Source organism: Anguilla rostrata, chromosome 10 (genome assembly GCF_018555375.3).
Source record: "Anguilla rostrata isolate EN2019 chromosome 10, ASM1855537v3, whole genome shotgun sequence".
Lineage (NCBI taxonomy): Eukaryota > Metazoa > Chordata > Actinopteri > Anguilliformes > Anguillidae > Anguilla > Anguilla rostrata.
In genome coordinates, this window is record NC_057942.1 from 29,486,959 (window position 1) to 29,502,467 (window position 15,509).

Sequence of the window (15,509 nt, forward strand, 5' to 3'; positions counted from 1 at the left end):
TACAACAGTTAATTTGAATGCACAGTATCAATGGCGTACAAACTTGCAACACATCGGGACAAAAGAAATGAATGATACCACTCTCATTGGATACATGTCTTTACTCTGTCTTTACCAGCGGCGACGCTTGGGGGCTCTGGGAATTGGGAATCGAAGGGAACAAACTAATAGATACATTTGCGATAGTGGTAAGCAGAAGGGTGGGACATTAAAATAGACACAGTAAGGCAAAGATGAAGAGTATGATTAAAACTGAAACTAAAAAAAAATGTGGAAAATGCAATAGGATGAGGAGAGGCCCGGATGGCATTTTTACAGTATTCAGAAGGGAGTGAACTGGTCAAGAAATCCAGGTATAAGCAAAAGGGAAGAAGTGATTATATCTATAATGAGATTTAGACAGATAGGGCTTAACAGTACATTATTTTAATGAATAAATATAACAGACGTAGATGTGATTATTGTAATATCCAAGAAACCATTGATCACGCACTGATAGCTGTTCAAAATACAATCAGGAAAGAGAGCAACTGTTATGTCTGTCAGAAAAACAAAGTGTGGTTTAATATTATTGAGATTCTCTAAAAAAGCTTTTCGGATAATTGCTTTCAGTAGATATTTCACTTCCTCTATCTTAACTATAGAATATGAACACATACTTTTAATAATTAGATTTAGAAGACAAGTATCCCAACCCTCACTTCAGTCATAAGGTGGTGGTCATGCACCGTGAAGTTGTTTGTCAACCACCATAAAACTCAAGAAGAAGAATAAGAAGAACAACAACAACAAGGACAAGAATAAGAAGGAGATTCTTGGTGGCAAATTGTGAGCACATTCCACAGAACTGCATAAGAACTCCCTTCACCTGGTAATCGATGAAGGTCTACCACCTGGTTAAATGCTCCTTGAAGGAGTTAGGAACGAAGAGCTAGGAGGCTCCTGAAGGATGCATCCTTTGCATAAGTATTTTTTTTGGAACGTGGCGAATAACTGATCAACCTGTGGATCGACTTCTCCCCATCTGCCATGTTATATTGTGTTATGTTAGCTCATGTTTTAATATAGGCACTAATCATTCCAACTGTGTACATGGGGAGTATGGAAATTAAGGGGGGGGGGGGAATGAGTTGTTTTACTGAAGCTGGCAGGACAATGTTATGTCCCTGATCTAAAGTAATGACATAAACAACCCAGAGCGCAGTTTGTCCGAAGCTGAATCATTAAAGATACAGCACGTTATTACATGCCACGTCTGTAATTAAAGTGGCTTCAAACTGACACTTGACTGAACAAGGACGTTCCATTTGCCTAATACACGTTTCCTTGATTCCTCTGTCCTTGCATCCTTTCCTTGCATCCTCTGATGAGTGGAGCTAAGGAGTGAGGAAATGATGCAAGGAAAGAATGCAAGGAGATAAAAATAAATGATTGGAAAAAGCCCCTAACTACCAAACTACTCTTCAGAGATCTTTTTATGAGCCACACTGAAGAAATTATGCGATCTTTTTTTCATTCCAATTTGGTCCTCATTTTGTTTTAGTCACAGTGTGTGTACATGTTTGTGCGAGCACAAAGGGAACACCAGCATATTAATGTACATGAGGCTGTGATGTTAGTAAGCAAAACGGAGAAAGTTTCATGCCCAGAATGGATGTATCGGAATGCATTGAGCTTTCCACCCAGGAGCATGTACCCCCTTCAGTGTCATTATTGTTTTGAATATATTGTTATTTTGACATTATTCTTATTAACATTAATAATAATGTTATGTGTGATAATGTCCTATTCTTGTTGTGTCCATTGTTCTTGATTATGAATTTTGAGGAATAAATGAATGGTACTCTTAAATGAAGATGCTATGATGCTGATATGATTCACTCAAATTATTATTTTGAATACATTATTATTTTGATATTGCTAATTATACTGTAATTAAAAATGTTATTAGTTGTAGTATTTATATCTGCAAGATGATGCAAGATATTGTATTTATTCTGATGACATGGTGGTGGTGATGATGGTGATAGCCTAAATGTCACTTACAAAGATGACGACTTTGAAAAGCGGATAGTAGCCTACAATTAAAAGCAAAATGTGGCAGCATTGTCACTATCTGTAATTACCTGGAACAATATGAAAGGAATTTCAATGCCATAGCGATATTCTATATAAATTCCTATAGCCGCTGTCATGATGTTTGCGCTAGGTGATGATATCTTATTGAATAATTTCTACATTGTACAGTTCAGATTATGCTAGTCTCAGAGTTCAGAATAGTAACAACATTACCGTAGCCTACTATGAAATGAATGGTTACCTTTAAACATCAGCAACAATTGCTGAAAACGTGAGTATATTTTATGCAATTACATCCAACTGTATTGGTTACAAGAAGAAAAGCAACATTACCCTTCAAAAATATTTTTATTTACTGAACTTTTATTTTGAAAAACGATAACCGGAAATCTCCGATGTTAGCAGCACGGAGCAGTGAAATAGCACAGTAAATTTATAATTGTATTTTTCTAAAATCATTTACTTACTTAGTTTGTTTGATGTTGAAATACGTTTCTTAAAAAATAATTCTATTGCATTTCCGAATTTAATGGTGTCCCAGAATGCAGATCAGCGTTAGCAGTTTTATTTTCACTTTCTCTATCGCGTTCGCAATTCATAAAATCAAGTTTTCAATTCTATGCCGCTCAGGTGAGTAATTCAAATTGGTTAAAATTAGTTAAGATAGTTATGCACTGGTCGAAATGACATACTGTATACTTTTTAGAATCGTGATGATTGAATGTACGTTACGAATGGCGTTCTTCGGTTTGGTTAAATTGGTAGGCTATTTAACCAGTGAAGTTAACTATGATGCTAGAGCTTAAATCGAAACAAATTTAAATATGCGTTGTCATGAGGCTGTAAGTGTGGCTATATCTTAGAGCTCAAATTCAGCTACATTCTTTGTTGTGTTTCATAAACGTTCAGTAGACAAAATCTCTATATTGTCAAAAAAATAAATGTATACTTTACTTCAGAAGCTATGCTATTCATTATGCGTATTGTGAATAACTCAGTGCGGTCCCGTAAATCGCTCCAAACTGCCGATTGGCTGTCATGCTGCTTGCCAAAGACATTTCAATAGAACTATATCACGGAAACTATATCATTACTTAATTTTCTTTATTGTAATTGCAGGGACACGCTTTGGTGTAGGTTGTCTAAGCCCGGAAGACCATGGCTAGAAAGGGGCTGATGCCACGGAGCACTGCATTTTGCCTATATGTTCTTACTGCGTTCCTACTCATCTTCCCTATTCCCTCCGTCGCTACGACGGAACGAAGTGATGATGAGAAAACGTCGCCCCCTCTAGCCACTAACGGTCAACCGTTTCCCTGGCGCAAAATGAGGCTTCCCGAAACAGTGTTGCCTCTGTACTACGACCTCTTCATTCACCCTAACCTGACCACCCTTGACTTCACTGGGACCGTTCATATCCAGCTGGAAGTCCTAGAGGACACTTCAGTCATCATTTTACACAGCAAGGACCTCCGGATCTCCAAGGCGGCCCTCCTAGAATCAAGCAGAATCCTGCCTCTGCAGGTTCTTGAGTACCCTGCCTTCCAGCAGGTGGCACTCCAGGCAGATGGCGTAACTTTAACCCGGGGCAGCCGGTGCGCGGTGTACTTGGAATTTGCTGCCAATCTCTCCGAGAGCTTCCACGGGCTTTACAAAAGCACGTACCGCACGTCCGAGGGAGAGGTCAGGTAAGGCATCCCTTTGTTAAATTTTGTTAAATTTCTGGCTTAGTAGCTTTGCCTGCACTGCGCAATCGGCATTGTGTGTACCGTTATCCTTCTTTTGCATTGACGCACTTGTGCTCAAAGTTCAAGATTAATTCATTTTTGGTTCGTTTTCCAACTGAGCTATTTAAAGAAGTTCGCTGCCAAAAAAACATGTATGTCAATAAACAGTAGTTTTTCTTGGTGCGTGTCAGAAAAGGCTGTTTCTTAGTACGTCTGACTCATTTAGATTAATGGCTGCTCTTCTGTAGGATGGCCTACTAAAATGTTCTGTCTGTCTCAGGGTTATGGCTTCCACCCAGTTTGAGGCCACGAGCGCCCGGGCTGCCTTCCCCTGTTTTGACGAGCCAGCCTTCAAAGCCAACTTCTCCATCCGGATCTGCAGGGAGGCCAGACACATCTCACTGTCCAATATGCCAAAGGTGTGCTGAACAGACTGTTCTTCAGCCAACACACATGCGCAAGCATGCACATATATACATATGTAATGCCTGCACACATACATGCATATATGCATATGCACATACAAATGCACTCACATGCACACATACACATATAATGCATACACGCATGTCCATGTATTCCCGTAAAAAACACATGCAGATACATATACACTCACATTGTCAGGTGCACGCATACCCAGATGCACACAGATTCACCCTCTTATGTGCTAACACACACATAGTCATAATGACACAAAAAGGTACAAACAAGAAAGCGATCTGTAGCTTTAATCACAAAAGATGTTTACTTTCTCATTGTTCAATATTATAAACCATACCACTGGTTATATGCAGACAATCAGGAATTATAGAACTGTGGAGGCATAACATCACAATAGAAATCTCATCACTAATGAGTGCCTCTCTGGAGCCACCATCATGTGACCTGAGTAGGATGTGAGGCTCACGGTGAGCTGTTTTCCCCACCCCCAGGTAAAGACGGTGGAGCTGTCCAATGGTCTGCTGGAGGACTACTTTGATGTGAGTGTGAAGATGAGCACCTACCTGGTGGCCTTCATCGTGTCAGACTTCGTGTCTGTCAGCAAGATGAGTCAGCATGGAGTCAAGGTAATTCCCACGCTCACTTCTCATGTGGTTTTTTTTTTTTTGTCTGTTTGTTTTTGCTGTGAGTAACTGATCTCAGATCAGTAATGAAATGTTTCCCCTTATGGGTGGGGTCAGGATAAAGAGTGAGTGAACTGACCTTGGATAAGTTGCCAAGTGTAAAATGTCCCTAGAAAACCATTACCTGTCTGAACCACCATGTTTATGAAGGCTTCAGACCACCTCTTGGGTCCCAAGCACTATGGCAGATTATTAGATTGAATGTGGTGAATTAATCTAATAATTGTGTGTTCTTATGTGTGAGCATTATTCCGCTCCATTATTTCATTAATTTAACTGACTCATTCTTTCTCGTTTGCTTGTTTTGTCTTGCGGGTTTTATGCATTTATTTACATTTTGAATTGTTAAAAAATTAAAATAAAAAAACATTTATTGTTAATTAATGAATTGTCATTTATTCGCTCTTGCTATGCTTTTGCCTTTATTTATTTACACAAAAAATATTTGCCTCATTCCTGATTTCCTCTATTATTGCATATTTGTCACAGAATGTTTTCAGGTCTTTAGACAAAGGGAACCTAAGTAAACACAAAACAGAGAGATTCTGTGGTAAGACCTGAAACAAGCAGTTTATTCTTGAAAACCTTCCAGTTTGTCTGAATTAAAGTAGTTCTGCAAAGAAGAGTGGGCTAAAATTCCTTCACAGCGATGTGAAAGACTGATGTCAAAGATAGTTTTGTTTGCAGTTTAGTTGCAGTGATGTTGCTGCTAAAGGTGGTGCAACCAGTTATTACGTTTACGGGGGCAATTACACATGGGTGATATGGGTGTTCGATTATTTTTTTCATTAAATGAAATTTTTACAAAAAATGTATTTTGTTTACTCAGTTTCCCTTTTTCTAATATTGCATTTTATCTAAAGATCTGAAACCATTCAGTGTACAAATCTGTAGTAATAGAGAAAATCAGGAATGGCGCAAATACTTTTTCCTGGCGCTGTATGTATGTATCTGTTTATTTATTTATTTATTTATTTGCATTTTTTAGAAGTCATTTATTTGTTCATTTATTCACACGTACACACACCTTCGTTTAGATATCAGTGTATACTGTGCCAGAGAAGATTGACCAGGCTGAGTTCGCTCTGAATGCTGCTGTGAAGCTCTTGGACTTCTACGATGATTACTTTGATATTCCTTACCCTCTTCCGAAGCAAGGTGAGCAGGACATCTCGCATAAATGCCGTGCTTCCGTTCAGGGAACAGAACCGTGCGTGTTCCTGTGTGAAGTTCCCTGACTCGTGGTTGAATGGCGATTGCTTTTTAATGCCAATCCACTAATGTGCATCACTTTGGATCATCTGCTAAGTGATTTTAATCTAATATAACTGCGTATTTGTAATGCAGAAATTGCAACATTAAAACTGTGTGTCCTCATAAGATCTCTTCTGTATTAATGTTGCATCAATTATTTGTATACCTGCTAGAAGCCTTTATGGTGTTAGGTTTTCTGTGAAAATTGCTCTGTAGGTCACTGTACTGCATTCAGATCAACGAACCTCCAGTTTAAAGACCCCACAGGTGCACCATCTGTGCTAGGATGGCTGCCCAGTTGTGATGCATTGCCCATTAAAGACCAGATTTATTTAAGATATTAAACTGTTACACTAATTGTGCTGTGTCGTACTGCTGCTCCCATTAACCTGTGTGAATATATCTGTGTGCTTTATTTTGCAAGTTACTCTAATGGAAAGAGCATCATGTAAAAGTGAGTGCGTGTAATTAGACTGCAAATGCCGGTCTGCTGGCTACTGTTAGAGGGAGAAAAAGAACAGTTGACGAGCGGAAAAGTGAAATCTTGTGAGAACTGAGTTTGCTAAACATCTCCCGTTGACCGCTGCAGACCTAGCGGCCATCCCAGACTTCCAGTCCGGCGCCATGGAGAACTGGGGCCTGACCACCTACAGGGAGTCGGCCCTCCTCTTCGACCCCAAGAAGAGCTCCGCCTCCGACAAGCTCGGGATCACCATGGTCATCGCACACGAGCTGGCCCATCAGGTTCGTCAGCCTTCCAAATGTTAGCCAATCAGTTTCCCCGGCCTTCCGTACACTGGCCAATCAGGTTTTTCGGCCTTCCATACACTGGCCAGTCAGTTTTCCTTGTCTTCCACACTAACCAAATAGCTTCCTGAGTCTCCCATACACTGGCCAGTCAGTTTTCTGTTTATATCTCACTGGCCAATCAGGTTCGTCTGCCTCCCTCATACTCACAGGTCCCATGCCCTCACCACTTATCATCTGATTTATTCTGCTAGTGCTAATACATTGCCCCCCTCCCTCAATCTCTCTCTGTCAGTGGTTTGGTAACCTGGTGACCATGCAGTGGTGGAACGACCTGTGGCTGAACGAGGGCTTCGCCAAGTTCATGGAGTTTGTGTCCGTCAACATCACCAACCCTGAGCTGCAAGTGGTGAGGCCAAAATTACTGACCACTGGGGATGACTCTTGGCAGTGTCCTGTGATTTATAACCAGAGAATTATGAATATGGGACTTTACCATGGGAATTTTTAAATAATATATGGTCTATAGTAGAAGTTCTTCCTTCACGCACCTCTATAAATGCAAAACAGATTATGCAAATATGCTGAAAATATGCATAGATCGAAGGCTCTGGAGGACCAGGCCTGTATGTGTATTCATTCAACATTTGTCCTTAACATTGGGTCTTTAAGTTGTTTCAAGCTAATTTTGGTGATTGCTGAACTTATTCAGTTGTGTTTGAGAAGAAAAACATTAATACTTGCATTTCATTGTAAGTCAGAGTTGTGGAAAAATGTTGATTGAATCCAGCCAGTGTCTTGCTTAAAGTTCCAGGGATTTCCGTGACTGTTTTCCCCCACTCTCTTTGTTTGCAGGAGGATTACTTCTTGGGGAAGTGTTTTGAGGCCATGGAGGTGGATGCCCTGAGCTCCTCCCATCCGGTCTCCACGCCTGTGGAAAACCCCGCCCAGATTCAGGAGATGTTCGACGATGTCTCCTATGACAAGGTCCAGCAGAACCCCACTCCATGACTGCATATCTTTAAAGTGGGGGTCTGCAGTCCTGGCTCTGGAGAACTACAGGGTCTGCTGGTTTTCGATGGTATTGGCATTCAATGGATCAATTAAAGTCGTTTATTGTACAGTTACTTCACCTCAACTGGTTTCTTGGCTCTGAGCTGGTTGCTGATTTTAAGGTGTAAAAAAGCCAGCAGACCCTGTGGCACTCCAGGACGAGGGTAGCAGGCACCCGCTCTGGAAGTTAAGACCCAGCCGCTCGATCGTCTCGCTTGCTGAAGGATGCATTACTCGACCGATTGTGTGTTACAGGGAGCGTGTATTCTGAACATGCTGAGAGATTACCTCACTCCCGAGGCTTTCAAAATCGGGATCGTCCGATACCTACGCCGCTACAGCTACCAGAACACGGTCAACACCCACCTCTGGGACAGCCTGACTGGGGTGAGAACAATGCATCCATTTCATTCTTTTCTTTCCTATTTTCATTTATTCAAACATTCCTTCAGACAGCATACAGCTTCTCTGTTTTCATCACATTCATCCAGCCATCTTTGTGTTTTGGAAAATGCATTTATTTATCTGCTAGAGCTGAAAACTGCATTAATTCATTAATGGATTAGGTTCCATGTTGTTAAGCTGAGCTCGAAATTTTTTATCATGTTTATCCTGCTAAATTTTGCATTGTAAGGTTAATTTAAGTCTATGCTGTCATAATATGATTTTGAATACTGTATAAAGTACTGCATTTTACATGGGCAGTTATATGAAATGGCTTTCAACTTATGAAACAGTGTAAAATTCTGCAGAGTCTGTAAGTGGTCCAGCAGATTGGTAAACACAGTAGTGTCAAATTAATAGTTTGCATATGTGTGTGTGCATTATTCTGTGACTTCAGATCTGCCAATCAGATAACCTGGACGAAGGGAGGCTGGGAGGAGGGTTCTGTTCTCAGGGAAAGTCCCACTCAGCAGCTTCCGTAAGAGACCGCACAAGCACCCGCCTCCCGCACACACACTTCCCTTTCACAGTCAAATCAGGAAGTAAACCGAAGCTCAACAAATGTATTGGGAAATGGCCATGAAGTTCTGTGAGGCCCTTTCACTGAATTAACTGACTGAATTTAAGTGGAATTGACTCTCATGGCCAGTGTGTAACTGACCACTTTTTGACGTGACTGACACCTGTCGCTTGTGGCCCTGCAGAAGTGGTACACGGAGGACGAGCTGGACGTCCGAGCGATGATGGACACCTGGACTCTGCAGGAGGGGTTCCCCTTGATCAGTGTGGAGGTCAAAGGTCGAGAGGTCAGGCTGAGCCAGGAGAGGTACCTCAAAAGCGAGGACCCCACACAGACCTCAGGGTAAGAGCCTTTGGGCTTGTGGTTGCCCTGTGGAGATAAAGCTCTCCTTCTCTGTGCAGTAACATGAGCCCATGCCCTGCTGTTGAACCTTGATTCTGCCAGTGCGAGTGAGACCAGCAGCCCCATTGGACAGTGTGCAACTGCTACTAGCGTAGCACCGCCCAGGCAGGGAGGGTTTTGGTCAGTAGTGTAGTCCTCTCATGCGATGACTCCACGGCTGAGCAGGTGGATGGCATGGGTGGCAGATGGGCACATGCATTCTGGATGGCATAAGAGCAAATCTCTGTCCTCCCTAATCAACAGAGCATGTTGTGGCAATGAGATAGGCCAGCAAGTGTGATTACATTTGGAGGCACAAAATAACCTTTTATTATTACAAAGATTAGCAAAGATTCTTTTTTCTTAAGACTTGGCTCTCTGCCAGAGAAACAGCAGTTTTACCCTCAAGCAAGACACAACTTCCTTTTGTAAACATACGGTTACATACACAGATCATGCGTTAAATATAAAAATGAAGTAATACATTGCCGATGTACTTATGTTTGTTTTCATATGCCTGCCAGAGATTGGCTCACTGAGGGGTCAAAGTTCAGGCTTGTCTTCCTTCCTCTCCTCAGCTTCCTGTGGCAGGTTCCTTTGACCTACATCACCAGCCGTTCCTCCACCGTCCATCGCTTCCTGTTGAAGACCAAAAAAGGTGTCCATCTTTTCTCTCAAAAAACATATTCCCTTAAAAAGCATATGCAATATGCCTGAGAATGATTTCTCCTTGATTAAAAAAATAAAATAAAATCAGAACTAGTTCTTGGAACTCATTTTCTAACAATTGTTCTTTTAAGTTTTTTTAAAACAAAATTAACATTAATTGACAACAGGTCTGTTTTAATAAGGCATTCAGACTGTGAGTATCATTTCTATATAGCAATGAGAAGTGATAGCAGACCTGGGTCAAATAGGTATTTGTTTTGGATTCTAATACTGTTCTGTGCTCTATTGATCTTGCCTGGTGTAACTGAGCCTGCCAGGAGGTTGGGTTTGCACTTTTTGAGAGTACACCATACATGATCAGTAAAGCGTAGAAAAGTATTTGAATCCAAAACAAACACATATTTGACCCAGGTCTGGGTGATAGGAATGACTATTCTGCTGCTGTTTCACACTTAAAGTCTGATGACTAGACCATTTGTACTTACATGTGGCCTCTGTCTAAATCAGTATTTTAATAAGCAGGTTGAAGGATGTTATGGGAAGCTTCACCTGGTTGCCTCCATCATTAAAAAATCCCCTATTCTTCACCCCCCCCCCCCCCGATCACGCAGACGTGCTCTACCTGCCCGAGGAGGTGGAGTGGATCAAGTTCAACGTGGACATGAGCGGGTATTACATCGTCCATTACGAGGCGGGGGGCTGGGACCCCCTGATCGGCCTGCTCCAGCACAACCACACCGCGCTCAGCAGCAACGACAGGACCAGCCTCATCAACAACATCTTCCAGCTGGTCAGGTGGGCATGCGGAGATGGGCGGGGGTCAGGGGGCGGAGTCTGGAGCTGGAGAGCGGGACTGAGGGTGTGGGATTAGGGAAAGGGTACCGAGAGTGTTCTGGGTGTTCCTGTCCAGAGTGATTTACTAGTAAGAAGATCTAACAAGCCTAGAAGAAATCCATTACGTCACAGATGAATCTGGAGTGCCGAAAAAACATTTTAAATTCATAGACTCAAGTAAGGTAGTTATAAGCATGCAGTGATGGTAAAGCTGAAGTTCTAGATGGTGTGTCATGTTTTTTAACAATATTGTGTCCTTTCTGTCTGTCTGTCTGTCCATCTGTCCGTCCCCCAGCATCGGGAAGGTCCCTCTGGATAAGGCGCTGGACCTGTCTCTGTATCTGAGCCGAGAGACCGAGATCATGCCGGTGACTCAGGGGCTCAGTGAGCTGGTGCCTCTCTACAAGCTGATGGAGAAGAGGGACATGGAGGAGCTCGAAAACCAGATGAAGGTCAGGGGTCAAGGGGTCAGGGGGTGCTTTTCTGTTGGGGTGAAATGGCTGGGACTCAAACCTGTTCTTACAAGAGCGGTTCCTTACCCATTATACTGCACTGCCGCCCCTATGACATATCTGTTATATCACTGTGTTATGTTGGGAACAGATGAGATGGTTTAACACAGTAAAAACCTGCAGTGTAGATTACATTTTATCCCCACTGGATTCAAAAACTGTTAGAGTTGAATCAACACTGAGCATTTTACTATATGTCACAGTGTTCAGGTTAGGGTCAAATGAAATGCATGATGTCACTCTATTCAGGTTAGGGCTAAATGAGATTAATTATGTCAGTAGTCAGGTTAGGGTCAAATGAAATTCATTAGGTCACTGTGTTCAGGTTAGGGTCAAATGAAATGCATTATGTCACTGTGTTCAGGTTAGGGTCAACTGAAATCCATTATGCCACTGCGTTCAGGTTAGGCTCAAATGAAATGCATTATGTCACTGTGTTCAGGTTAGGGTTAAATGAGATTAATTATGTCAGCAGTCAGGTTAGGGTCAAATTAAATTAATTAGGTCACTGCGTTCAGGTTAGGCTCAAATGAAATGTCGCCGTCTTTGTTCAGTTTGTAGAGAGCTGAGATGGTCTGACTCACTGTGTTGCAGGGCTACATCGTGCACCTCTTCCGGGGCCTGATCGACGGCCAGTCCTGGACGGACGACGGCACGGTGTCCCAGAGGATGCTGCGCAGCTACCTGCTGCTGTTCGCCTGCGTGCGCGGCCACCCTCCCTGCGTCCGCACCGCCACCGAGCTCTTCCGCCAGTGGAAGGAGTCCGACGGAAACATGAGGTCAGGGGTCGCCGAAGCCTCCTCAGATACGCGGAGATGGGTCTCAGAAACTGCCTTCCAGCTATAAAGCAGTGCTTTTTGTACTTGTCTTTAACACTGACATTTTGCCTTGTCCCTGTCAAATAAATAAACTGCGACAGTACAACAGGGATAATACAAGACCACAGGCGTGTAGGGGCTACGGTAGCCATCGGTAAGGGATGGGACACACTTCCTGTTGCTGCCAGCTCTCTCCTGTAGCACTGTGTGTGCCCTTAGTCTGTAATATACTGTAGCCTGTGGCTGAGTGAATGAACATATGCGCTAAGAAAAGTTGTTGGCGTAAGGTGCAGGGTCACAATGTCACAAAGTGGTGTCTCCAGAAAGCAGGCAAGTGTGTAAATGTTTGTCTTATGTTTCTCGGTCTATGAGTGGAGTGTGTTTGCTTTGGCTGCAGTACGCCTGGTGTGTAGGTGCACAGGACACAAAGTTAACTTGGCAGACAGCTGGTGATTCGAAAAGAAGAGAATTGTTCCAGGAAAAACTCTTAAATCAATTCTCAGTTCTATCAATGGCGTCATCTGTATCCAGATAAGGGCGTCTACTAGTCAAATAAATAGTTTCATGCAATAATGTAAATATTCCAAATACTTACTGTTTACTTTACTTTATTTCCCCACTTGGGGAAATTTGGTTTGCAGCCAGGGTAAAAGCAATCAGTCATCACCAAGAACATCCAGGAAACAGAACAACAACAATAACAAGACAGCAGATTAAGTCAAAATAAGCTTTCCAACAATAGCCCAGTACAATAAAGTGCAGAGAGAACAGTTCCTTTTTTTAAAATCATTCAGAAGTCGGCAAATGATTCTTTTATTCACTCCGAAGTTGTATAAACTTTCCCCCTTCCCTCTCTCTCTCGTCTGCATCGTGTCCACAGCCTTCCCAACGACGTCAGCCTGGCTGTTTTCACGGTGGGCGCGCGCACTCCGGAGGGGTGGGACTTCCTGTTCGAGAAGTACCGCCATTCGCTCTACATATCGGTGAAGAGCCGCATCAAGTCGGCCCTCTCCATCAGCCCCCTCTCCCACAAGCTGAAGTGGTGAGTCGCCGGTAGCGTGGCGCTAACTCTGCCGCTAACATTTTGCATTAGATTGGAATCGCATTCTTTCTGTTAAACGAAGCATGAAATGGAAGATTTCCATCAGCTCAGCGCACTAAGAACAATACGGGCAATAAGAGGAAATACAAGACTGGATAAGAAACTTCAGAAAGCCACATAAAGTTGTTTGTGGATTGTGTCCTAGTCTCTGTTAGCCAGTGTGCTCTGAATGTCTCACTCTCTGTTTTTATGCTTGTCAGTCTTGTCCCGACTATGACTGTCTTTGTCTGTGTTTCATGTTCTCTCACTGTCTGTGCATCCATCTTCTCTATCTCTGTCTGCTTCTGTCCATCACTCATTCTCTTTAACTCTCGTGTCTGTAAATTAATCTGGCTCTCTGTCCCCGTCTCTCTCACACACTTTTACCTCTCCTCATTCATCCATGTGTCTGGATTTGAAAAAAATACAATTTCACTGTGGTGACTGACTATTTGTCTGTTTGTCTTTCTGTCTGTCTGTCTGTCAGGATGATGGAGCAGAGCCTGCAAGGTGAGGTGATGAAGACTCAGGATCTTCCCTACGTGGTGGTAACTGTCAGCAAAAACCCAAAGGGCTACAAGCATGCCTGGGACTTCCTGCGGGACAACTGGGGCACCCTGGTGAAAAAGTGGGTTCACTCTAGAACCTTCCTCTCTCTTGGTGGCTTATAGGATGCAAGCAACCATCAACAGAAATAGAAGCCAACAATTAATCTGACCCTTGACCCTCTCTGACCCTGCAGGTTTGACCTCGGCTCTCACTCCATCTCGCACATGGTGATCGGGGTGACCAACCAGTATTCCACCAGGGAAATGCTAGAAGAGGTATCTTGTTACCTAAGCTCTGTTTTGTTGTGGTTTAGAAGCAATTTAAGCCCCTTACGAGTGTGTGTGTTTGTTCAAACTGCTGTGTTTTTGCACTAGGTGGTAGAACATGGTATGCTAAATGAATGTAAAGTAATGTAAGTAAATCAAAGTTAATATCTGAGAGAGTTAGCTGTGTGCTTAAGGGCGTCCCTCTCCATCCTCCTCCTCCCTCCCCAGGTCAAAGCGTTCTTTGGCTCTCTGACGGAGCAGACGGGGTCAGGGCTGAGATGCCTTCAGCAGGCCCTGGAGAGCATCGAGGAGAACATCCGCTGGATGGACAAGAACCTGCCGCTGCTCCAGGGATGGCTGGACAGATGGGGGCCAAAGCCAGGGGCCTGAGTTCTGGAACTGGAGACATGGTCCGTGTGCCTCAAGAAGGACTGAGGAGCTGTGTTCATAAAATGCCAATTAAATCATTTCCTACAAGTGTCATTGGATACAATTATACAAAAAAACTGTAATTTCCCCACTTCGGTAGTAGCATAAGTTACATTTCTGATGGAAAAACCTCTTGAATCATGGATATGAAAGGAGCCTTTCAGGCACAATCAGAATTTCTTGTGAACTTCTGGATTATTCAAAAAAGTTCATTAATTTGTGTTGACTATTGTTGACACTGACTGTTTTTATGAATGTGCCCATCCTCACCCCTTACCCGCTCTGTTGTAATCATTACTTCTGGTGGAAGGGGTGGGTGGTGGGGGGGTGGCACTTGCAGGTAGTCTGTCGTCGTGGAGATAACACCCAACAAGGTGACAGACTGCTGAGAGCTTCACCGGCATATAGATCAGGGGTGTCAAACTAAATTCCCAGGGGGTCACAGTGTCGGCAGGTTTTCGGGATTTCCTTTCAGTCGGCCAATTAAGGCCCTTAGAATAAGGAGTGCCGATTCTTTAGCCAATCGACTGCTTAAATGAACCACTGGTGCTGAGAACCCTCCCTGAAAACCCAGTAGACACTGCGGCCCTCCAGGACTGGAGTTTGACACCTGTGGTATAGACGTTAGTCGCTGAGAGAATTTGTTTGAGTAGAATGCTTTGCCTTTGTTTTCTTTCCATTTGTATTTCGTATTGACTCTTACGGATACTGTTGCACTAAAATTGATTCACAAATACCCGTTTAGCCTCTCAAGTTGGCCCTCTACAAAACCTGTAGAACATGCTGCCTTTATTTTACATATTTTGCTGAAGGGTGTATTGTTTTTGCTGTCAATCTTCTATTTGCTGTTATTGTGTGTGTGCGTGCATTAATTTAATTTGGGTATTTCCTTATTTTGTTTTGGTTTTTGAATACTGAATCAACTTTGTGCAGCATGAAGGTGTATGTTTGTTCTTTTTTTTTTTTTCATTTGGACTTACAAAAAAAAACGATTTTTTTGCTACTTCCGAGGATAGTCCCTT

General features: G+C 42.9%; 1 protein-coding gene across 2 annotated transcripts; it reads left to right on the top strand.

The window, feature by feature from the left end:
• Positions 1-2,492: 2,492 nt before the first annotated feature.
• erap1b (endoplasmic reticulum aminopeptidase 1b) lies at positions 2,493-15,392 on the top strand. Of its 2 annotated transcripts, XR_010323771.1 has the most exons (20): positions 2,493-2,709; positions 3,199-3,767; positions 4,087-4,225; positions 4,739-4,873; positions 5,968-6,088; positions 6,774-6,928; positions 7,227-7,340; positions 7,787-7,918; positions 8,240-8,371; positions 8,826-8,906; positions 9,133-9,290; positions 9,908-9,987; positions 10,610-10,793; positions 11,128-11,284; positions 11,939-12,123; positions 13,043-13,204; positions 13,731-13,871; positions 13,986-14,067; positions 14,287-14,902; positions 15,116-15,392. XR_010323771.1 is itself a non-coding variant. In XM_064296429.1 (19 exons), exons 2-19 carry the CDS (start codon positions 3,238-3,240, stop codon positions 14,446-14,448), a joined length of 2,850 nt encoding a protein of 949 aa, XP_064152499.1. In that variant the 5' UTR covers positions 2,493-2,709; positions 3,199-3,237; the 3' UTR covers positions 14,449-15,392. The 2 variants fall into 2 exon arrangements, 1 of the variants encoding a protein (XP_064152499.1); XM_064296429.1 differs by having other exon boundaries at positions 14,287-15,392.
• The last annotated feature ends 117 nt before the right edge of the window (positions 15,393-15,509 follow it).

What these genes read in the sequence shown, in the direction of transcription:
- erap1b (XM_064296429.1), top strand. Translation starts at nt 3,238, where the DNA reads ATGGCTAGAAAGGGGCTGATGCCACGGAGCACTGCATTTTGCCTATAT. An exon ending in GACCCCACACAGACCTCAGG is followed by an intron (nt 9,291 to 9,907) that starts GTAAGAGCCTTT and finishes TCCTCTCCTCAG; the next exon opens with CTTCCTGTGGCAGGTTCCTT. An exon ending in TGGGGCACCCTGGTGAAAAA is followed by an intron (nt 13,872 to 13,985) that starts GTGGGTTCACTC and finishes CTGACCCTGCAG; the next exon opens with GTTTGACCTCGGCTCTCACT.